The sequence below is a fragment of the Bos grunniens genome, chromosome 5 (assembly GCF_055505025.1).
Source record: "Bos grunniens cultivar Pamir isolate PY7600 chromosome 5, Bosgru_T2T1.0, whole genome shotgun sequence".
NCBI lineage: Eukaryota > Metazoa > Chordata > Mammalia > Artiodactyla > Bovidae > Bos > Bos grunniens.
The window spans coordinates 31,728,440-31,753,070 of NC_141169.1; the positions used below are offsets into that span (position 1 = coordinate 31,728,440).

The 24,631-nt window shown below is 41.4% G+C and overlaps 1 protein-coding gene across 1 annotated transcript in view; it reads right to left on the reverse strand.

The window, feature by feature from the left end:
• Positions 1-323: 323 nt before the first annotated feature.
• The window catches only part of SPMIP11 (sperm microtubule inner protein 11), a 28,850-nt gene continuing 4,542 nt past the window's right edge, over positions 324-24,631 (reverse strand). Inside the window, exons 2-4 of the mRNA XM_086399714.1 lie at positions 3,061-3,183; positions 942-1,086; positions 324-506 (exon numbers count right to left, since the gene is read on the reverse strand). Coding sequence (XP_086255840.1) covers positions 458-506; positions 942-1,086; positions 3,061-3,183 — 317 coding nt within the window. The 3' untranslated portion in view covers positions 324-457. The remainder of the gene's footprint in view (positions 507-941; positions 1,087-3,060; positions 3,184-24,631) is intronic.

Genomic DNA, 24,631 nt, shown 5'->3' on the forward strand with positions numbered 1-24,631 from the left:
GTTCTCTGCAGCTGTTCTGGGCCCTGGGTTGGGTCTGAAGTGGCAGAGCCTGGTGGAGGGCAGTCCCCTGCCGGGGTTCTGTAGACCTCTCTCATCTGCTAAGATGAAGCTGCAGTGTGCAGAGAACGTGACCACTCTGAGGCCTGGCAGCATTTGTTACTCTAACTCCTGCCATGCATGAGCTCAGGATCCCTTGTAGTGGTCTGTCCTGGCCCCTCCCAAACTAAGCACCAAGCTCTGACTCCTTCAGGAATCTCTCACAATCCTGATCTCACAGGAATTGGGGAATAATTTCCCACTCCCTCATTTCCTGTGTACACAAGTTACTTCTAGATCAGTCTGTTTATTGCACTTTCTCAGTCCCCTCTTCCAATTAGTCAGCCACTGGAACCAGGATCCCACCCTCTTCACCGCTCCATCTGCAGTACTATCTTGTTCTTCTGCAAACACATCCTGCTCAATACAGACTGAAGTTTCTGTCATTGAGAATAGAGTGATCCATAAACCTGGAAAAGAAACAGCCTCAGGTTCAGCCACGTTAGGCTGGACTGGGGGTGGGGGGGCACTTAAACCTTGAATGGGCATGGGTAGTGATGAAGAAGTGGAGCTGCTGCCAATGGGTGGTGCTTAGAGGGGTGGGAGGTGGCAGCGAAGGGAGCAGAAACATTCCAGGCCTCCCACAGGAATGCTGTAGATTCTTGAGTCTGTTCAGAAGTCATAGCCATAAGGTGAAACACAAAGACACGGATAAATCTTTAGCTCCTTTGAATAGCCACTACTGCCCAGATTCTGGGGCCAATTTTCCCTGGTCCAAATAGGAGCAAATAGGTTTTGATCCAAATAGGACCAAAACCTCCTATTCCATTTTCCAACTCTGAATAGAATGGAAAACATCTCCAGGATTTAAGTGATCTCCCCACCATTACCCCTCCCAACCTAACCTGGTCATTGCGCTTTTGATGAGGCAGTGGCGGGGGTTCTGGATCCATGGCATGGTCTCTTCTGGGCGCGCTCCTGCAGCGTTGGACCGCCAGAAGCTGAAGTTCTGAGCATCAGTCAGGGGGACCCTGAAGACCTGATTAGGGACTGAATGGTTGGGCAGGTTATTAGATTTCTTAGAGTTGGGTGCCCCCTTTTGTGCCTCAGGGCACCACAAGCCCAACCTAGCAACTAGGCTTGACCAGACGCCGAGAAGTCCTGGAAATGTAGTCACCACACCCAGCTCCACTTCTGGATTTCAGCATCTTACACCCTTCATGGTCAGTGGAATCAGTCTTGGTTCTTCCTGTGTTTGCCACAAGTCAGTCTCCAAGAGCGCTTTCCCCAGGTGCTAAGGTGGTGCCAAAACAAGTGGTCCACCTACTTGGTTTCTTTTCTGTTTGGCCGTGCCACATGGTTGTGGGATCTCAGTTCCCCAACCAGGGATTGAACCCAGGTCCTCAGCAATAAGAGTGCAGAATCCTAACCACACAACTCACTTGGAAAATGTGCAAGATGGGTCTACTGGTTCTTCCTCCCTTCCCCCTTTGGTTATTTCAGGAAATTCTTTGAAATTTAGCAGTGATACTGCCTTATATTTAGGTATTGCTAACATATAATTTATCAAGTGAAAGTGAAGTCGCTCAGTCCTGTCTGACTCTTTTCAACCCCATGGACTGTAGCCTACCAGGCTCCTCCATTCATGGAATTTTCCAGGCAAGAATACTGGAATGGATTGCCATTTCCTTCTCCAGGAGATCTTCCCTACCCAGGGATTGAATCCGGGTCTCCCACATTGTAGGCAGACGCTTTACCGTCTGAGCCACTAGGGAAGTCCTATAATTTATCCAGTACCTGTTAAATTCTAAATTTTGTATTAGATATTTAAAAAATTTTGAATATCAGACTTACCTAGATTTTTTTTTTTTGGATTTTCACTCTTAATTTATTGTATAAATCTAATTATATTATACCAGTGTATAAAATTTGTATATGTTTTAAAACTTAGAATTATAGCCTAATATTCTGGCTATCTAGTCTTTATTATTAAAAAAAAAAAACAACCCTACTGTACTATTGGGGCCTTCCAGGTGGCTTAACGGCAAAGAATCTGCCTGCCAATGCAGGAGACTCGGGTTTGATTCCTGGGTTGGGAAGCCCCTCTGAGGAAGGAAGTGGCAATGCACTCCCGTATTCTTGCCTGGGAAATCTCATGGATAGAGGAGCCTGGGGGGCTACATACAGTCCATGGGGTTGCAAAAAGTCCAATAGGATTAAGCAAAAAAAAAAAACAAACCACACTTCCACTTTTCACTGTTACAACTAGGCTATTAACATATTGATACAGTTCTGTCACCACAGGATCCCAGAGTTGCCCTTTTATAGTCACATACTCCTCCCCCCGACTCCTTGGTAATTAGTAATGTGTTCTTCAGTTCTGTTATTTTGTCAGTTTAAGAATGTTGTATAAATGGCATCATACAGGGGACTGGCTTTCTTTACATAGTAGAATTTCCTGGAGATTCCTGCAAGTATCTGCCTATATCAGTAGCTTGTCCTAGGTACTTTTTTAAATGTAAGTTTCTCTTTCACAAAAAACACTAGAGTGTTAATCCAGTTTTCAGATGGTCCAGAGAGGTTAAGTGATCAAAGGATTTTGCCCAAGGTCACACAGCTTGTTTGGAGTTGAAACTCAGTTCAAATTCCAAAGCTTTGATCCTCATAACAATCCTGTAAGATTGGTGGAGTTGGCATTTTCTGCCCTTTTTTTTTTAAATGAATGAGGAAACAAGTTAAAAAAGGATAAGTGACTTATCCACGGTGAGAGACTAGAAAGAGACAGAAAGTACCCACAGAGACAGAGCAGAACTCACAAAGTTCTGCTGTCAATTCTGATTCAGTTTTTATCTTATCTTGTTTACCTCACTACTGGAGCCTATTTCTCCCTCTTCTCAGTCTCTTTTTGGCTCTTTCTGACCTCGCTGCCTGCTCTAAAGCAGCGCCCCACCACATCCCAGCCACTTTAGCAACACAGACGCACCTTTTCTGCCCCTAGAATGGTGACAAATCCAAGACACTTACATGTCTTTAACGATACCTTCCGAACAGCTTCGTGGTACTTTGTGTGGCTATTTTGGTGCACAGAATAATTCCCATCTTCTGAGAAAATAGGGGGAAGCCTAGTGGGTACTGGATCCTTCTGGTCTGAAATGAGAGCAGACTTGTTCTGAGTACCTAGCAAATGGGATTATTCGACTTTCTCAGTCTCTGGTCTCCATGCTAACCAGGTACAGGGCAGGGATCCCTCCAAGCCCCTCACAAGCCAAGTGTTGCAGGGTAAGAAGGGGTTCATGGGACACAGTAGTATCAGGAAGAGCATTTTGGGCAGCAGGTATCAAGTGTGTTAGGAGCATTAGAGAGGTCTTAGCTTGCTTTTGGTTTAGAGCTGGACTGGTGCTGGGTCAAGTGGAGAGGGACAGGGCCAGGAGCTGGAAAGGCAGTATAGAGTGGGATAGTGTAGTCTTAGCATTCTTACGGGGGTTTAGGAATCTTATCAGATGCAAAATCTGTATCTTCTTATAGTGACTGAAAAGATGAGATTTTCCTTACCCAGTGCTGTGGTCTGAATGTTTGAATTCCCTCCACTCCCTGCCCCCCGCCCCCAACCAAATCCATATGTTGAAAACCTAATGCCGAAGGTAATAGCATTTGGAGGCGGGGCTCTTGGGGTGTGATTCATGAGATGAATCCCCCATGAATGGAACAAGTGCCCTTATAAAAAGAGGTCTGAGAGAGCTTCCTGGCCCCGTCTGCCATGTGAGGGAACAACAGGAAGTCTGCAACCTGGAAGAGAGCCCTCACCTGGCTTCCTGATCCTGGACTGCCAGCCTCCTCTGAGAAATAAATCTCTGTTGTTTATAAGCCACCCAGTCTATGGTATTTTGTTACAGGAGCCTGCATGGACTAAGATACCCAGCCTCTCTTATAGCAAGGCCAAGGGCCAAGAGTTTTGGCTAGGCCAATCAACATGTCTTCTTCAGATTTTGAATCAAAGATTGGGGTTGCAAAGAAGCTGGGACCATGTGAAGCCTTTTTCTGTTGATGGAGGTTGGGGCAGTGAAGCTGCCTCTTGTCTCCAGCAGCATTGTCTGGGGCCCAGTGTCCTCGGCGCCAGCAGTGTCCACCACAGCACTGAATGCACTGATGTCTCTGCACAGCCAGGTCTATGGCATGATTGTGAACCTTGTTCCTGGTTACTATCTGCCAAACTTGATTCTCTGTCCCTTCTACAGTTTTTCTGTGCCTCCTAATATTTTTTAAACAACTACTTCAAGGACTTGCCTGGTGGTCTAGTGGTTAAGAATTTGCCTTGCAATGCAGGGGGCTTGGGTTTGATCCCTGGTCAGGGAACTAAGTCCCACACGCCACAGAGCACCTGAGCCCATGTACCACAACTAGAGGGTCTGTGGGCTGCAGTGAAAGATCTCACATGTTGCAACTAAGACCTGAAACACCTGAATAATTATTTTTTAAAATAAAAAATTACTTATTGTATAACACACACACAAAAAGTTATATATATATAATTTATACAACTTAATGAGTTTGGAGATAAGTATACACCTGTGAAACCATCACTAAAATCTATGCCACAAACATATCTATCTCCTCCAAAAACTTCCTCTCACCTTCTTTATTATTATTCTGTAACAAGAACATCTAACATAAACTCTCGTCTCTTTGCAGAGTTAAACTTCCTCTCACCTTCTTTATTATTATTTTGTAACAAGAACATCTAACATAAACTCTCGTCTCTTTGCAGAGTTAAACTTCCTCTCACCTTCTTTATTATTTTGTAACAAGAACATCTAACATAAACTCTAGTCTCTTTGCAGAGTTTTAGTATATAGTATAGTATTTACTATGCTGTACAGTAGATCTCTAGGATTTATTCTTCTTGCATAGCTGAAACTTTGTACCCTTTGATTATTGCCCTCCTGTTTTTTCCTCCCCTGAGCCTCTGGAAAACACTATTGTATTCTTTGGTTCTATTGAGTTTAATTATTTTAGATTCCTCATATAAGTGGTATTGTGTAATATGTGTCTTCTGTCTGGCTTATTTCACTTGGCATATCTTCCAGGTTCATCCATGTTGTTGCAAATGCCAGGATTTCCCTAGGTTTTTTTTTAAGGCCAACTAATATTCCATTGTATGCATTTACCACATTAAAAAAATCCATCCAAGCCCTAATGGACATTTCTGTTACTTCCATGTCTTGGATAGTGTGCATAATGCTGCAACAAATATGAAAGTGCAGATATCCCTTTGAGATCATGATTTCAATTTCTTTGGGGATATATATACCAGAAGTGAGATTGCTGGATCATATGGTAGTTCTATTTTAATTTCTTGAGAAATTGCCCTGTTTTCTACAGTAGCTGTATCCATTTGCTTACCTACCACAATGCATGTGGGTTCCCTTTTCTTCTCACCAATGCTGTTAACTTTTGTGCATTTTGTTTTTTATTATACCCATTTTAAGAGGTGTGAGGTGATATATCATTGTGGTTTTAATTTGCATTTCCCTAATGATTAGATGTTGAGCATCTTTTCATATACCTGTTGGCCATTTGTGTGTCTTCTTTGGAGAAGTCTATTCAGATCCTCTGCCCATTTAATTGGATTTTCTTTATTTTTTGCTGTTGAGTTATAGGAATTCATTATGTGTTTTGGTTATTAACCCTTTATCATATATATGGTTTTCAAGTATTTTCTCCCATACTGTAGGTTGTCTTTTCAATTTGTTTCTTTTGCCATATGGAAGCTTTTAAGTTTGGTGTAATCTCACCACCATCTTTAAAAAAATTTCATGTTCTGCTTAAATAGGCTCGATTTGGCTTGCATCTCAGAACTGAGCTTGTCGTGAACTGGATCAAAGTTTGCCATTCTCTCTGGAAATCGTTTGTTGAGATTGCTGCCTCATCTTGGGTGGGTGGTGGGGATGCCCGCTGTTCTGTAGTTCTTCCGCAGTTCCTGCTTTCCCCTTTATTCTGCTTGGCCCCACACGTTCATCATCTCTGTCCCTCCACCCTCCCTTTTGCCCTCCCATGGACATCCTTAACATTCTCTGCGACAGTGACACCACCAGAGTGGGGCAAAGTTTGAGTCCCCTCCATTGACAGTTGAGGGCCGGGACAGGTGGAACCCTGGACTGAACCAGGGGTTGGCTTTGTACTTCATCACAGGTTACATTTCCTAGAAACAGTGTCATCTGAGTTTGGTTGTTTGACTTTGGGCTAAGTGAGGGTGGCGGAATGTCCATGGCCAAGTAAGTGCAGACTGAGGAAGAGCAAGAGCATATTCCTAGTGAGCAATGGGACCTGGACTGCAGGTAAGTACTAACTAGGGTGCAGGTGACAGTGGGAACTCTTTCTCTGGTCCTGAGGCCTCAGGCTGATTGTTCTTTAAAGTATAGCCATATGAGTATTATCAGATGACTGTTATGTCAGCTTCTGAGTAGTAGGTGCCCAGCTTCCTGTATGGGTTACCATGTGCTTGGAGGTATATTAGACAGTATCACCCACTTGGATGCCTTCCTCTTGAATCAAGCACCAATTGGCCTACTCCTCGGATCAGTATTTGGCAAGCTGGAAGATATTTTTGGTAACCCATAACTTTGCCAAGTTTTGGAAGCCATCTGAGGTGAAGGGTGGTGAGGGGTAGGTAAGAATCATGTCACAGCTACTGTGAAAGGGCATGTTCTGGATAGCGTGATGCAATGAACTGTTTATAAGCAAATTCCACTGTGGCAAGGGAGAAAATTTCATCATTTTTTTGGCAGATGGTATAAGAGAGGTTCTTCATCCACTTGGTTAATACTATACTGCATATGGTTTTTTGTGGTAAATAGATAGGAAGGGCCCTGACAGCTTCTTCTAGAACCAGGCCATAAGTTAGGAATTGCCAAATGACCAGATTTAATGCTTTGAATGGACTGTGAAGGATATATGGGATAATGCAAAAATAGTTGGCTGGATCTTCTACTTTTCCAAATATATGTTGCAGATTTCTCAGTAGTATAAGCTTCCCAGGGCCCCTAAGAAGGTCACAAAATCTTAGTTTCCCACTGCTTTGCCCACTGTTTCTGTTAGTTGGAACTGGGGCTGATTGGCCACAATGTTTTCAGGCTGAAAACTCTTTAGAATGGGTCTACCTATGATGGTTCAGATGGTAAAGAATCTTCCTGCGATGCAGGAGACCTGGGTTTAATCCCTGGGTCAGGAAGATCCCCTGGAAAAGGGCGTAGTTACCCACCCCAGTATTCTTGCCTGGAAATTTTCATGGACAGAGGAGCCTGGTGGGCTATAGCCCATGGGGTCACAAAGAGTTGGACGTGACTGAGCGACTAAGCATGTACGCTACCTCAGTGGCTCCCAGAATTCTGAATTTTAGGTTAAGGTATTTGCCTGTCTGTTCCAGATTCTTAGTACATAGTGATGATAATATCTAACAGATATTACTTGAAGTTGGTGTCACTGTAAGCAGAGTAATACCACCCAGACTAGAAATGCATGCAGGATATTTGTAGAACATACTTGTAGAAATGCAAACAACATTTCCAGATGTTGTGGTATTGTACATAAAATATGACTCCTATCTGAGAGGTTATATCAGATATGAGGCAAGTTGACTAGAGTATTAACACAGACTGAAACTGGTTGGAGTATTTTTGGGAGCTATCTTGCACTTAGTCTTTCCTGATATCAGGAAATTGTCAGTGATTTGGGAGAAAGTGAACAAGAACATAAACCCAGGGAACCAGACCAATTCACAGGGCACATTTTACACATGGAGGCAGTGCCTTTACCTCCAAAAATATCTTCCTTAAAGTGGTGCAGTTCTTCAGAATTCTGAACACAGGAAAAGTGTTGGGGGGGGGGGGGGCGGGGCGGCAGCCATGAGATAAGAGAGAGACAGTGCTGGTTGCAGACTGCTGATATAAAATGGACTGCATGGATCTTCTAGCGATAACAACAATAAGAGCTGATATGCAATGAATGTGCTTGGCACAACTGTAAATACAACGTGGGTACTATTACCTTATTTTATAAATGGAGAAATGGAGGCCCAGAGAAGTTTAGTGATTTGCCAAGATCACATGACTAGCATATGGCCAAGACATGATTTAACCCAGCACTCTGGCTCTACTGCCCATGCTCTTAACCACCACATTAAATTGGCTTCTGAAATATCATCAGGGTTTCCAGGAAAGACCAAGGGCTAAGGAAAAATATGAACTGATAGAACTACCCTCTTAGTGGGCTCTCTTGTGTATAGCTCAATGACGGCCCTGTTAAGGGTGTCTTCTCACCCTAAAGAAGCCTTGTGTTGGGTAAGGGACTTTGTAATGATATTACCTTGTTCCAGAAGCAGATCTCTGCCTCCCTGAGCGTCACTTAAATGCAGAACATCATTTCCTATGGCTAGCATGGAGGGAACAGAGAAGACTGGAACCTGGTGGGTCACTCTTCAGTGGATTAGACCAGTCTCAGCGGGGAGAACCGGTAGCGAAAGACCAAGCCCCTGTGAAAAAAGTGGTCTACCTGCTGCAATACAGACACAGGCATCTACCTTGGAGGTGCCCATTCCTGAGGCTTTGGCAGGGTGGTATTACTCTGCTCGCAGTTATACCAACTTCAAGACAACTGCAAGTAATGTCTATTAGATGTTATCTAACTGTGAGTAGCTTGAGTATCTTCTCCCTCTAGTTTCAGGTGGATGAGGATGACGGTCTGTAGCAGCTATGAGATGTATGAGTGTTTCCAAAAATTCACTTCTATAATTTCAGTATGTTTATCCATTTAGACAGGTGGAGGAGCTCAGACTTTGGCCAGTTCACTCTTGGCTGCATTGTGCCATTCACGCTCCTGTTCTAAAAGCCAGAACTACAGTGCCCTCTGCTGGAGTCTAAGAATGGCATATCCAGCTGTCTTCTCATAGCGGGTCATCAAACAGGCAGCTAGGAGAGGTCAACAGAACTAGGAGACTGAGCAGAGTACTTTCCAGCAAGGGTGGGGAAAACCACCTATGGGATCCCTTTGACAAGATCCAGAAAATGAGAATACAAGTGATACATACTCAGCTTTTACCAAAGATTTACTTTTTCTTTGAAGAGATTCATTTGGAAGTAAGAGCAACTAGGAGGACTCATTATGGAATTCCTCTGGGAGGAGGAATGATAAGGCTGCAGTGGAGGAAGATGGAGTGAGGCCCTTTGGATATGCAGAGCTCAGAGGTCACTGTGTCTGTGGCTGGAGGGCAGTCACTAGAGAGTCTGGCAGGCAGACTCTGTCATTTGTTTCCAATTAAGAACAAGTATGAGCACTCTTTACCGCCAATCCCCATCAGTCTGCCTCTGAGATGCCTGTCAGTGGGCAATGCCCTGAGTGGAGATGTGTGTTGGGATGATGTCTAGCTTGACCTAGGTTTTTCATATAACAAGGCAAGGGAGTTGTCTTAGCAAAGGGCCACATAAGGGAATTTTTCTGAAATTCTAAGACACTTCTGAACCAAGAAAAGAGTCCACATGTGATGCTAAAAGAAGATGGGAGAACAAGATTCAAAGCAACTTGTGAGACAGATTCAGCAAAGGAAAGGACAGATATGTGGCCAGGCTCTCCTGGGGATAGGGAAGGGAAAGTTTAGGCACTCGAGGTGGATGAACTCAGGAAGCTGGGCTGAACCTGCAGGGGCAACTAGTAGAATTAGGATCAGTAAGGTGAGTCTGGGAGGGGTAGGAATTACTGATTGATGGACAAGAGAGTTCTGGTCACTGGTCAGGGATGCTCTTCTGTGAGCAACTGCAATTGACCAGGCTCTTTCAGGGTCTGGATGAGCTATCCTTTGATGCCAGCTAGCATTTGTTGCTTCTCAAGAAATCTTATGGTTAAAAATATTGCTTTCCATGGGAACTCCCTGGTGGTCTGATGGTTAGGACTCGGCGCTTTCACTGCCAAAGGGCCCAGGTTCAATCCCTGGTTGAGGAACTAAGATCCAAATATATATACTGCTTTTTAGGTTCTCTACCCCTGGCAGGTATGTTTTGAGTAGCAAATATATTCTAGTCAGAGGAAAGGTATATATTCCCTATGTAAATAAAATTATGGTTTTTAACTTTTCTTCCAATCATCTGTCATACAGTTTTATGTGCTAGGTCTTAGGTGTATTACATACATTGAATATTTAATTTACTCTCCAAAACAGATCAGTAAGGAAGGCATTATCATCTCCATTTACAGGTGAGGAAAATGGGGCACTCTGAATTTGCTTAGTGTGAGATAGCTTTGAGTACCTGAGAAAAATGAGTTTCTGAAGTCAAGGATAAACCAAAATATGCTCTCCACACCCAGTTTTCCTCTTTGGCTTTTCTATTTTGGTTCTTTATCAGGAGGAAAAGAAAGGAAGGGGGCAGAGACTGGCAGAATATTTAGTTACCTGTGTTGACTCACTTCTACAAGTTTTCATTATAACAAGGAAAGCTTGAGTGGGCCCTCATATCTACTAGAAGTGAAAAAAAACTTTCTTCAAAGAAAAATTGTGAATAACTTAAAAATATCATTATAGTATGTGTTAAGAATGTGAAGTGTTAATAGGTTCATTTTAATGTTGCTGTTAAAGCCCTCACTGAAGAGCCAGGTAAGAGTGGCTGATCTGAGCATGGAGAACAGGTTGAAGTGCTAGTACAGGCAGTCAGAAAAAGGTCAAGCCTCTTGAGTGAATGTATTAACAAGGTGAAATCAGTCAGAAAGCGAGCAGAGCCAGAGACTCATTCTGAAGACAAGTGTGGGTTACAACTCACAGTCCTGTAAGATCACTTGTGTTGTGGAACTAAGGGTGAGCAGTCAGGAACTGTGTGTTCCTTAAATTAATGAATGTAGAAGTTGAGATTAGAAAGACCTGGTTAAGCATGGTGGATGGATGTGGTTTTGTAAGAGCCAAACAGAATGCAGAACACAGTATTTTCTCCACACATACTTTTTCCAAACCAGTTCTGAAGTAACAGAAAGGTATGAAGTAAGTTCCCCATTATGGTGGTCCACATTCCCAATCCTCTACCAGCTGACATATTGTAAGCAACATTAGCCCCATCCGGATTCAGAACCAGGTGAGCTCTGTTGCTCTTTCTTGTTAATGTGTTAAATAAGATGAAAGCTAAGAGTTTACCATTTAATTTAGCAACATCACCATGGATAGGAGCACTGGTGACTAGGTATGTTTCAGTGGACTGGTGGGGGCAAGAGCCCGATTGATGCAGGTTCAAGAGAGACTGGCAGGACATTTGGAGACAGAAAGACCCGACAATTCTTTTAAGAAGCTTTTGACAGAAAGACCCGACAATTCTTTTGAGAAGCTTTTCTGTATAGGGGGTAGGCAGGGAAATAGGATGTAAGGTTTTAAGATGGAAGAAATTATAGCATGTATGTATGTAGATAGGAATGGTTAGACACAGAAAAACTGATGCAACAGTTGGAGTAGTATTGGAGTAGTATCTTTGAATAGTCAAAGATCTGATGCACAAGTGGAGGGGTTGGTCTTAAGTGTGTAGAACATTCACTTGTTATTATAAGACATATATGGGCACAGATGCAGGTAGATAGATAGATACGGTTTGTGAGGGGTTATATAAATTATCTTCCAGTTGCTTCCATTTTCACTGTGAAATAGAAGGAAAGTCATTATCTGAGAGTGAGGATAGGGGAGGAAGTGGTGGAGGTTTGAGGGAAGAGAAGGTATGAAGAGGCCTTCAGAAGAGTGCATAGAACAAAGAAATGTAGTCTGACATTTGGGCAGCCATGAAGACCCATTTAAGTTTAGTGATCAGGAATTTTAAAGTGAGGTCAATCAGCATGGTTGTTTTTCTCCTGTTGATGAGTCTAAACTACTTTTCCTAGGAATTTTGGTATAATCACAAGTGGGAGGGGGGAGAGTGGTGGAGAAAGAAATGGGGACAACAGCTTGAGGGGACCATATGATCGGAGAGGATTCCTTTTTTTCCCAGATGGAAGAGATTACAGCATATTTGTATACTTATGGGAATGATCTGGGAAGAGGGAAAAAACTGAGGGAAAAGGGGATAATTACAGGAGCAAAATCCTTGAGGTTAAGAGTGGATTAGATCCATGACTTCCCTGGTGGTCCAGTAGTTAAGAATCCGCCTGCCAATGCAGGGACGCAGGTTCAGTCTCTGTTCCAGGAAGATCCCACGTGCCACAGAGCAACTAAGCCTATGTGCCACAACTACTGAGCCTGCGCTGCAGAGCCCATGCTTCATAACAAGACATGCCACCACAATGAGAAGCCCATTGCGCTGCAACAAAGAGTAGCCTCCACTTGCCACAACTAGAGAAAGCCCACTTACAGCAACAAAGATCCAGTGCAGCCAAAAATAAATAAACCTAAAAAAAGTGGATGAGATATAATAGACAAATGGAGTTAGTTCATTCATTGTAGCAGAGGGAAGATAGAAATGCAGTGGAATGTTAGATGTGATGATGGAAAGTGTCTTTTGATTACTCCTACTTAGTTAAATAAGGAACAAGGAAGTTATTACCTCAGAGTGAGGATGGGAGAGGGCATTTTAGAGATTTGAGGAGAGAATAGATGTAAAGTTGCCTTGAGGAGCAGGAGAGTGGCTAGGGAAATATAATAGGATTATCAGGAAGTCCCAAGTGCTCACTTGAGATTTGCGGTTATTGTTCCTAATCATTCTAGGAAGACTAGATGTCCAGGAGGACAGCCATATACACATACCTTTGTCTTGACAGATTGCCCTGGAGTTCAACACTCCAACTCCCTTGAGTTTCATAGCCTTATCCTGAGCTTCTAGAGTCAGCCTATGTACCCCAGAGCTTGGTCACATGAGCCCAGACTTCAGTTCTGGGGCAGCTGAAGTGGCTTCAAGGGAATACTAGAAACAGAACATAATTGCTATTGAGTGGAATTTGTACATAGAGGTCTGAATAATACAACTGAAACCAAACTTCGCAGAGGGTAGTCAAGTTCCCTGAATGTCTTTGTGCATAGATATTTCAGGATGTGCACAATTAAAATGACTGGTGAAGAACATACAATATGCTGCCACTTTATGGCAAAAGACACACATGGATTGAAAGTGAGGGATGGAAAAAGATACTTCATGCAAATGGAAACAGTAAGAAATCAGGGGTAGCAATAGTCTTATTAGACAAAATAGACTTTAAAACAAAGTCCATGAAGAAAGACAAAGAAGGACACTATATAATGATAAAGGAATCATTATATTACAAAAAGAGGATATTACATGTGTTATTAATAACATATATACACCCAATACATACCCAACAAGACAAAATGGTTCTCTGAAGAGGTATTACAAAATAGCTGAAAAAAGAAGAGAAACAAAAGGCAAAGGAGGAAAGGAAAGATATACCCATCTGAATGCAGAGTTCCAAAGAATAGCAAGGAGAGATGAGAAAGCCTTCCTAAGTGAACAATGCAAAGAAATAGAGGAAAACAATAGAGTGGGAATGACTAGAGATCTCTTCAAGAAAATTAGAGATACCAAGGGAACATGTCATGCAAAATGGGCACAGTAAAGGACAGAAACAGTATGGACCTAACAGAAACAGAAGATACTAAGAAGAGGTGGCAAGAATACATGGAAGAACTGTACAAAAAAGGTCTTAATGAGCCGGATAACCACCATGGTATGTTCACTCACCTAGAATCAGACATCCTGGAGTGTGAAGTCAAGTGGGCCTTAAAAAGCATCACTACAAACAAAACTAGTGGAGGTGATGGAATTCCAGTTGAGCTATTTCAAATCCTAAAGGATGATGATGCTGTTAAAGTGTTGTACTCAATATGCCAGCAAATTTGGAAAACTCATCAGTGACCACAGCACTGGAAAAGGTCAGTTTTCATTCCAATTCCAAAGAAGGGCAATGCCAAAGAATGTTCAAATTATTGTACAATTGTGCTCATTTCACATGCTAGCAAGGTAATGCTCAAAATCCAAGCTAGGCTTCAACAGTATGTTAACTGAGAACTTCCAGATGTACAAGGTAGATTTAGAAAAGGCAGAAGAACAGAGATCAAATGGTCAACATCTGTTGGATCACAGAAAACCCAAAGGAATTCCAGAAAAATATCTACTTCTGCTTCATTGACTAATCTAAAGCCTTTGACTGTGTGGATCACAACAAACTGTGAAAAATTCTTAGAGAGATGGGAATATCAGACCACCTTACCTGCCTCCTGAGAAATCTGTATGCAGGTCAAGAAGCAACAGCTAGAGCCAGACATGGAACAATGGATTTGTTCAAAGTTGAGAAAGGAGGCTGTATATTGTCACCCTGCTTATTTATGCAGCGTACATCATGTGAAATGCTGGACTGAATGACTTGCAAGCTGGAATCAAGATTGCTGGGAGCAATATCAGTAACCTCAGATATGCAGATGACACCACCCTAATGGAAGAAAGCAAAGAGAAACTAAAGAGGCTCTTGATGAGGTGAAAGACGAGAGTGAAAAAGCTGGCTTAAAACTCAACATTGAAAAAACTAAGATCAATAGCATCTAGTCCCATCACTTCATGGCAAATAGGTGGGGTAACAATGGAAACAGTGAGAGACTTTATTTTCTTGAGTTCCAAAATCACTGCAGATGGTGACTGCAGCCAAGAAACTAAAAGACACTTGCTCCTTGGAAGAAAAGCTATGACAAACTTAGTGTATTAAAAAGCAGAGACATCACTTTGCCAACAAAGGTCCATCTAGTTAAAGCTATGGTTTTTCCAGTAGCCATGTACTGATACGAGAGTTGGACCATAAAGAAGGCTGAACACCAAAGAATTGGTGCTTTCAAACTGTGGTGGTGGAGAAAACTCTTAAGAGTCCCTTGGACAGCAAGGAGATCAAACAGGTCAATCCTAAAGGAAATTTCCTGAATATTAATTGGAAGGACTGAGGCTGAAGCTGAAGCATCAGTACTTTGGCCACCTGATTCAAAGAACTGACTCATTGGAAATGGCCCTAATGCTGGGAAAGACTGAGGGCAGGAGGAGAGGAGAGTGACAGAGAATGGGATGGTTGGATGGCATCACTGACTCAATGGACATGAGTTTGAGCAAACTCCAAGAGATTAGTAAAGGACAGGGAAGCCTGGCGAGCTGCAGTCCATGGGGTTGCAAAGAGTCAGATGTGACTGAGTAACTGAACAACAATAATGGAAATACACCCAATATGGGAGCACCTAATACATAAAACAAATACTAACAGGTATAAAGGGAGAAATTGACATGAGTTATGTGTACATATGACGTATGTGTATATATGTAAATATATGTGCATATATACATACACACCTATATATGGTAAATATTTCAGTAATAGTAGAAGACAGCAATGGCACCCCACACCAGTACTCTTGCCTGGAAAATCCCATGGATGGAGGAGCCTGGTGGGCTGCAGTCCATGGGGTTGCTAAGAGTCGGACACGACTGAGCGACTTCACTTTCACTTTTCACTTTCATGCATTGGAGAAGGAGATGGCAACCCATTCCAGTGTTCTTGCCTGGAGAATCCCAGGGACGGGGGAGCCTGGTGGGCTGCTGTCTATGGGGTCGCACAGAGTCGGACACGACTGAAGTGACTTAGCAGCAGCAGCAGCAGGAGACTTTAACACCTCACTGACATCAAAGGACAGATCTTCCAGACAGAAAATCAGTAAAGCAACAGAAATCCTAAAGAACACAATAAAACAGCTGGACTTATATCTACAAGACACTACATCCAAACAAAACAAACAAAACAAAGAACCAGGACTTCCCTGGTGGTGCAATGGATAAGGATCTGCCTGTCAATGCAGGGGGCACATGGGTTTGATCCCTGGTTTGGGAAGATTCCACATGCTGAGGAGCAACTAAGCCCATGCACCACAACTACTGAGCCCATGCTCTAGAGCCCACAAGCTGCAACTACTGAAGCCCACATGCCTAAAGCCTGCGCCACAACAAGAGAAGCCATCACAACGAGAAGCCCATGCACCAGAATAGAGTAGACCCTGCTCGCCACAACTAGAGAAAGTCCGTACAAAGTAACGAAGACCTAGCACAGTCCAAAGTAAAAATAGATAAATAATTTTTTTAAAAAGAACCAGAGTACACATTCTTTTCAAGTCTCAAGGAACATTTTCTAGAATAGACCACATAATTTCACACAAAACAAGACTCAACAAAGTTAAGAGGAGAGAAATAATTTCAAGCATCTTTTCTGACCATAGCAGTATGAAACTAGAAATCAACCACAGGAGAAAAAAATGCATGTTACAAATGGGAGATGAGCCACAGGTTTCTGACTGGGATACAGTGAAAGTAGTCTGTGATCAAAGTGGGAGTTGGAAGTGCTTTGCTATAGTTTGGCCTTGAATTGCTTCTAGATTTTGAAATTCGCTCTTAGGAAGTTCTTGCCTTACCTCTACACATGGCTGGTTCATTCTCATTCTTCATGAAGTTGCTCAAACATTACTTCCTTGATTATTGTCTAAAGTGGACCTCTCCAAGTTACTTTCCATCATGGGATCTATGAACTCAGTTGCTTCCAAGAGTCAGGCAGATAATGAATGAAACAAACTGAGCAAGAAACTTGTCCAATCAAAATGGTCAGCTGCTACTTTGGCCTTTCGTGCTCATGTGGGAACTTAGGGCCAGTGCGGCCAGTTCTAATCTTTAAGAGAAGTCAGAAATGTGGAATTTACATAAAATCTCCTGAGTTTTAGATGTTGGTCCAAATTTTTTCAAGAAATCACTCTGCAGGCTGAGTCTGGCCCTCTGGCCAGCAGTTTATAACTCCTGAGCCACTGGATCAACTCTCCCACCCTTATATCCTTTCCATACTTGTTATACTTGTTATAATCTGTGAATATCTTGTTTATTTATTTATCGTCTGTGTTAGTCACTTTTGTATTCCCAGTGTCTAACACTGTGCCTGGCTCAGTCAGTTACCAAAAAATAAATATCTGATCTTGAACGAGAAGGGGAGTCTGGATTGATGCCCTATTTGGGGTTTTTCTATGTACTCTGAATATTATATATATGAATTATAAATGTGTTTTATATGTATGTGTGAATTATAAATTTGTGTTTCTATAGAGGTGTGTGTATATATATAAACATGTGTATACACACATACACATCTATAAATAGCAAATATTTTCTCTTAGTCTTTCTTTTATTTATTAAATTTTGGCCATGCTGCATGGCTTGTGGGTTCTTAGTTCCCAGACCAGGGATCAAACCCAGGTCCTTGGCAATGAAAGTGTGGAGTCCTGACCATATAGACTAACAGGGAATTCCCCTCTTAGTTGCTTTCTTACCTTTAACTTTATGATGTCTTTTGATACAGAATTATAATTTTTTATTTAGGAAAGGTTGTCAATCTTTAATTTTAGGCTTCTGGGTCTTATGTCCTATAAGAAAGCTTTCTGAAATCATCCTAGGATTGTGAAAATATTTTACATTTTCCTCTAATATTTCTATAGTTTTGTCTTATATGCTTAGGTCTTTACATCATCAAGAATTTATTTTTGTGTATAAATATGAGGTAGATATCATATTATGCTAATGATGTCCTTTTTTACTTAATTTACAAAGTGTTTTCTAAAAGTATCAAATGCCTTTTTAGTTCCTAGTGATAGTTGGATATAACTTTTGGACATACAGGTGTGATGTATTTATATTTATCTATTTCCTAATAGTAAATCCTCATTGCATTTCTGGAATAAATCCTACTTGATGGTATATGATTGTCTTTATTCTTGAACTTAGTCTATTAGTGAATTTGTCCATTTATTGGTCTATGGGTTCCTCTTTTGTACTGTATTCTGTATTGTTTTATGTTATTTTATCAGTTTGTGTTAGTATTATAAAATTAATTGGTTATTTTCATTTTTTTCTATAAAGAATGGAATTATCTGTTAACATTTTGAAAATATTTCCTGTCAAAATTGTCTGAGCCCACATTTTATTCTACACACTGTAATAACTTTCATTTTCTCTTATGATTATTGATTTAATAAGTTTATACTTATTTATTTTTAAATGTGTCTTATAATCCAAACATTTACAAAAACACAGAAGCCTCTTTTTACTTACTTGACAGTGTTCTTTGAAAGACAAAAGTTAATTTTTATGAAATCCAAGCTGTCTATCTTTTCTTCTGTCATTTATGCTTTTGCTGTCATTTATTACAAAACATTGCCTAATCCAAGGTCATGAAGGTTTTTCTTCTTAAAGTTTTAAAGTTGTAGGTCTTACATTTATGTCTGTGATCCATTTTGAGTTTATTTTTGCATGTGGTGTGAGGTGGAGCCCAATTTCATTCTTTTGCATGTGATTATCCAGTTTTTGCGACACCATTTGTTCAAAAAACTATCCTCTCCCATTGAATTGTCTTGGCACCTTTGTTGCAAATCAGTTGACCATGAATATAAGGGTTTATTTCTAGACTCTCAGTTCTATTTCACTGATCTAATATGGCAATTCTTAGGCCAACATCACCATGGTCTTGATTATAGAAGCTTTGTAGAAGAATTGAAATTGGGAAGTATGTCCTCCATCATTCTTATTCTTCAAGATTGCTTTGGTTATTCTGGATACCCTACTTTTTCATATGAATTTTAGAGTATCTTGTCAATTTCTATCAGATATCATTATTTTTGGGTAATATTTCTTTTTTTTTTTTTAACTGAAGTATAGTTGACATACAATATTACATTAGTCTCATTTGGGTGATATTTCACCACAAGGAATTCTAAGCTTCTAAAATATGTCTGGAAAGGGACCTCACATTTATCGCCACACCCCCATATCCTAACTTACATATAGAATTTGGCAAATATTCAGGAATCTCTAGCTTGGTCCAGGACAAGCTTATCTAAGTTTTTATCAATAATTCTTTTCAATGTCCTAGTTCCTTGATGTATTTTAGAATATTAAATGTGAATAGCTCAATATTATAAATATTAGGAGCTCTTCTAAAGAAGCTCCATTGAATAGGTTTGCTAGACTAATTAATGTTCTGCATTTCCTCTGAAAAATATATTAAAAGATGCCTATAACACTCCAGTTGCAGCCAAGAGCTACTCTCTAGCATACCTGCATACTTATGCTCCCACCAGTTGAACTGTATGCATACCAAGAGTCAGCTGTGATTTTTCTCCCTGCAAAATTTACTCCAGTTTTACTTTGTAATTACAATTTAATGATATATTACTTAAACTAATGGAATATGTATTTTTAAAAAAGGATCAGTGGGTGCCTCCATGAGGTTTACTGCTGCTGCTGCTGCTGCTAAGTCTCTTCAGTCGTGTCCGACTCTGTGCGACCCCACAGACGGCAGCCCACTAGGCTCCGCCGTCCCTGGGATTCTCCAGGCAAGAACACTGGAGTGGGTTGCCATTTCCTTCTCCAATGCATGAAAGTGAAAAGTGAAACTGAGGTTTACTAGGGGTACCCAAAGCAAATAGTCCCAACCTTTCTCTATAAAATGTATCAAGCAAGAATTAAATAAACTTCTGGGATATTAAAAAAAAGAGCAGTGATTTTGTATAAAAATGAAATTGAATGCTTTGGAAAAACTCATGCCTAAATTTTACACTTGGAGGTAAAATGGATGTGAGTTAGAAAATTACCATTTTGCAACTATCATAGAGATAACCGAATCATCAGTATAAGCTAAAATTAGTAAGAAAAAGTTTGATGTAAAATAGGGTATTTACATTTTTTCAAAATATCTTCCTGGAAATCACTACTAATTACAAAATAAAAATAGCAACTTTGAAACTGTTTGGGTTTCGTCTCAGGGGCTCTGAAGAGCTCTGATACTGTAGTACTTTATGTCTCAGTGCAGAAAAGAATTCAACAAGAGACAAAATGATAGATAAGAAGTAGCTGATTAGAAAAGGACACTTGGAGGCTTACAAGTAGGTGGACAAGGGGATGCCATGCTCCGAGAACTTACTGGGCTAGTTTTATAATCATAGGAAAAGTGGGGAGAGGGAGAAGGACATCTTTGTCTTTCTTGAGTAGACGTCATGCTTCCATCATCAGCTCCTCCTCCAGGTTGGGCAAGGGAGTTTTCTTGTCCCTACATGGTCAAGCTAGGTGCACAAATTATTGTTTTTTATGTGTGCAGAGAGCATGTCCTAGGGATCATTAACTTACTGACCTCAATGGGCAGGATGTGCGTCTCATGCCACCATTGTTTTATTGTTTTGGGGCATGTCTTCTGCCGCTGTGTGGTTCTGTTGCTAACCTAGTCTGCTTGGTTTCGTGGTTAAGCAAACCTGCTTTCTTAAGTAATCATTAAATGACAGGGTCTCCCATACTGTTTCGTACAATCTCCCAGGGGGATTAACTACTTATTTACCTATTTTGTCCCTTTACTCTGTCGCTATCAACTTGGCAGTGAAGAAGACTGGAAAACACCATCTTAATCAAATGGTCAAAGTTAACATCACCAATAATGGGACAAAATGACATCGCAAGCCTCCTGATGTGATGTATTAAAGACGTAATATTGCTTATTCCTGCCAAAAACATTTAAACCTGATCTAATCTTGAGAAAGGAAGTGTTAGTTGCTCAGTCGTGTCCAACTCTTGGCAACCCCGTGGACTGTAGCCCACCAGGCTCCTATGTCTATGGCATTTTCCAGGCAAGAATACTGGAGTGGGTTACCATTCCCTTCTCCAGGGGATCTTCCCGACCCAGGGATTGAACTTGGGTCTCTCACATTGCAGGCAGATTCTTTACCATTTGAGCCATAAGGGAAGTCCTTAATCTTAATAAACATCAGATAAACCCAAATTAAGAAAAACTGTATAAAATATCTTGCCTGTACTCTTAAAATTGTCAACGTCATGGAACAAAGGAGCAGAGGAATTTTTCCAGATAGAAGGAAACTAAAGAGGCATGCCAACTAAATGCAATGACTGATCCTTCAGTTCAGTTCAGTTGCTCAGTCGTGTCCGACTCTTTGCAACCCCATGAATCACAGCATGCCAGGCCTCCCTGTCCATCACCAACTCCCGAAGTTCACCCAGACTCACGTCCATCGAGTCAGTGATGCCATCCAGCCATCTCATCCTCTGTTGGCCCCTTCTCCTCCTGCCCCCAATCCCTCCCAGCATCAGTCTTTTCCAATAAGTCAACTCTTCACATGAGGTGGCCAAAGTACTGGAGTTTCAGCTTTAGCATCATTCCTTCCAAAGAAATCCCAGGGCTGATCTCCTTCAGCATGGACTGGTTGGATCTCCTTGCAGTCCAAGGGACTCTCAAGAGTCTTCTCCAACACCACAGTTCAAAAGCATCAATTCTTCGGGGCTCAGCCTTCTTCACAGTCCAACTCTCACATCCATACACGACCACAGGAAAAACCATAGCCTTGACTAGACGAACCTTTGTTGGCAAAGTAATGTCTCTGCTTTTGAATATGCTATCTAGGTTGGTCATAACTTTCCTTCCAAGGAGTAAGCGTCTTTTAATTTCATGGCTGCAGTCACCATCTGCAGTGATCTTGGAGCCCAAAAAAATAAAGTCTGACACTGTTTCCCCATCTATTTCCCATAGAGTGATGGGACCAGATGCCATGATCTTCGTTTTCTGAATGTTGAGCTTTAAGCCAACTTTTTCACTCTCCTCTTTCACTTTCATCAAGAGGCTTTTTAGTTCTTCTTCACTTTCTGCCATAAGGGTGGTGTCATCTGCATATCTGAGGTGATTGACATTTCTCCCGGCAATCTTGACTCCAGCTTGTGTTTCTTCCAGTCCAGCGTTTCTCATGATGTACTCTGCATATAAGTTAAATAAGCAGGGTGACTATATACAACCTTGACATATTCCTTTTCCTATTTGGAACCAGTCTGTTGTTCCATGTCCAGTTCTAACTGTTGCTTCCTGACCTGCATACAAATTTCTCAAGAGGCAGGTCAGGTGGTCTGGTATTCCCATCTCTTGAAGAATTTTCCACAGTTTATTGTGATCCACACAGTCAAAGGCTTTGGCATAGTCAATAAAGCAGAAATAGATGTTTTTCTGGAACTCTCTTCCTTTTTCCATGACCCAGCAGATGTTGGCAATTTGATCTCTGGTTCCTCTGCCTTTTCTAAAACCAGCTTGAACATCAGGAAGTTCACGGTTCACATATTGTTGAAGCCTGGCTTGGAGAATTTTGAGCATTACTTTCCTAGCGTATGAGATGAGTGCAATTGTGCGGTAGTTTGAGCATTCTTTGGCATTGCCTTTCTTTGGGATTGGAATGAAAACTGACCTTTTCCAGTCCTGTGGCCACTGCTGAGTTTTCCAGATTTGCTTGCATATTGAGTGCAGCACTTTCACAGCATCATCTTTCAGGACTTGAAATAGCTCAACTGGAATTCCATCACCTCCACTAGCTTTGTTTGTAGTGATGCTTTCTAAGGCCCACTTGACTTCACATTCCAGGATGTCTGGTTCTAGGTCAGTGATCACACCATCATGATTATCTGGGTCGTGAAGAGGTTTTTTGTACAGTTCTTCTGTGTATTCTTGCCACCTCTTAATATCTTCTGATCCTTAATTGGATCCTAAAAGGGAAAATTTTGTTCTAAAGGACATTAACAGGGCAACTGGAAAAATTGGAATACAGACTGTAGGTAATTAGATAATAGTATTGTATCAGTGTTAAAATCGCTGAGTTTGAGAACTCATACTGTGGGTTATCTAGAAAAATGTTATTCTTTAAAAAAAATAATTTTATTTATTTGTTTGTGGCTGTGCTGGGTCTTTGATGCTGCTCGGGCTTTTGTCTAGTTGCAGCAAGCAGGGGCTACTCTCTAGTTGCGGTGTGCAGGTTTCTCTTTCTGGTGGCTTCTGTTGTTGCAGAGCATGGGATCTAGGGCATGTGAGCTTTAGTAGCTGCGGCTCCCAGGCTCTAGGGCACACGCTCAATAGTTGTGGCACACTGGCTTAGTTGCTCTGTGGCATCTTCCCAGATCAGGGATTGAACCCATGTTCCCTGCATTGGCAGGTGGATTCTTTACCACTAAGCCACCAGGGCAGCCCCTAAAAAAGTGTTCTTATTTTTAAGAAATATAAACTGAAATATTTGAGAGTAAAGGACATAATATGAACTACTGATTCTCAACTAGCTGAGAAAAAAATAGATGTTTATATATAGATATGCTAATATAAATTATATATATACGAGGGGAGAGAGAACAAGCAAATATGGCCAAATATTAACAATTGACTAATTTGGGTAAAGGGTATAGGGAATTTCTTTGTACCAGTCTTATAAATTTTTATAATTTTGGAAATACATCACAAAAATCAGTTTTAAAAATGATTAACCATAAAGTTTATTTTCTTTCCCTCCGAAATGTCTTAAAATGACATCAAAATAGCAACAACAAGGACTTCCTTGGTGGTCCTGTGGTTGAGAATCTGCCTGCCAAAGCAGGGGACACAGGTTCCATTCCTGGTCTGGGAAGATTTCACATGCCACGGGGCAACTGAGCCCATGCATCACGACTACTGACACCAGTGTGCCTAGAGCCCGTGTTCCACAAGAGAAGCCACTGCAGTGAGAAGCCCACACACTGCAACCAGAGAGTAGCCCCTGCTGGCTGCAACTAGAGAAAGCCTGTGCACAGCAATGAAGACCCAGTGCTGCCCCCCAAAACAAACAAACAAACAAACACAAGAACAACAATGATAAAAATGGCATTAACCTTCAGGAGCAGAGAGAGAGTAAGGATACAGAAGCAAGATGATATATTTCACTGGAAACATCTTTCGAAGAATGGAAAGTGGATAAAGGGGTAGCAACTAACTTACCAGAATGTGCATGCATGAGAGCTACATCACTTCAGTCCTGTCTGACTCTTTGAAACCCTATGGACTGCAGTCCACCAGGCTCATCTATCCATGAGATTCTCCAGGCAAGAATACTGGAGTGGGTCATCATGCCCTCCTCCAGGGGATCTTCCCAACCCAGGGATAGGACCCACATTTCCTGCATTGGCAAATGGGTTCTTTACTATTAACACTACCTGGGAAGCCCCAGTTTATCAGAATAGGAAAAGTTTTAACTAAGTTTCTGCAACGGAGGATATATCTAGAATTGACCTAATCTGCTTGAGAAACTCAAACTTTAGTATATAGCAGGTACCACAGAAGGTAGGAGTAAAAAAATAGGTCTGAGAACAGGGAGGTATTCACTGAAACTTTCTCTACAGAGCACACGGCACAACCAGGCTCATCATATTCACCATGCCCTAGCAAGGGGATAAAAGATTTCTCTGTCCAGAAGCCCCATTTCTGGCTATATAGCCAAAGGCAATAAAAACAGGATCTTGATGAGAAATCTTCATTTTCATGTTCACTGCAGCATTATTCACAATAGGCATTTACAGAAGCTTAAGTGTCTGCCAATGAATGAATGGATAAAGAAGATGCAGTATAAATACATATACAATGAAATATTATTCAGTCATGGGAAAAAAGGAAATCCTGTTATTTGCAACCACATGAACGAACCTTCAGGGCATGATGCTAAGTAAGATAAGTAAGTGAG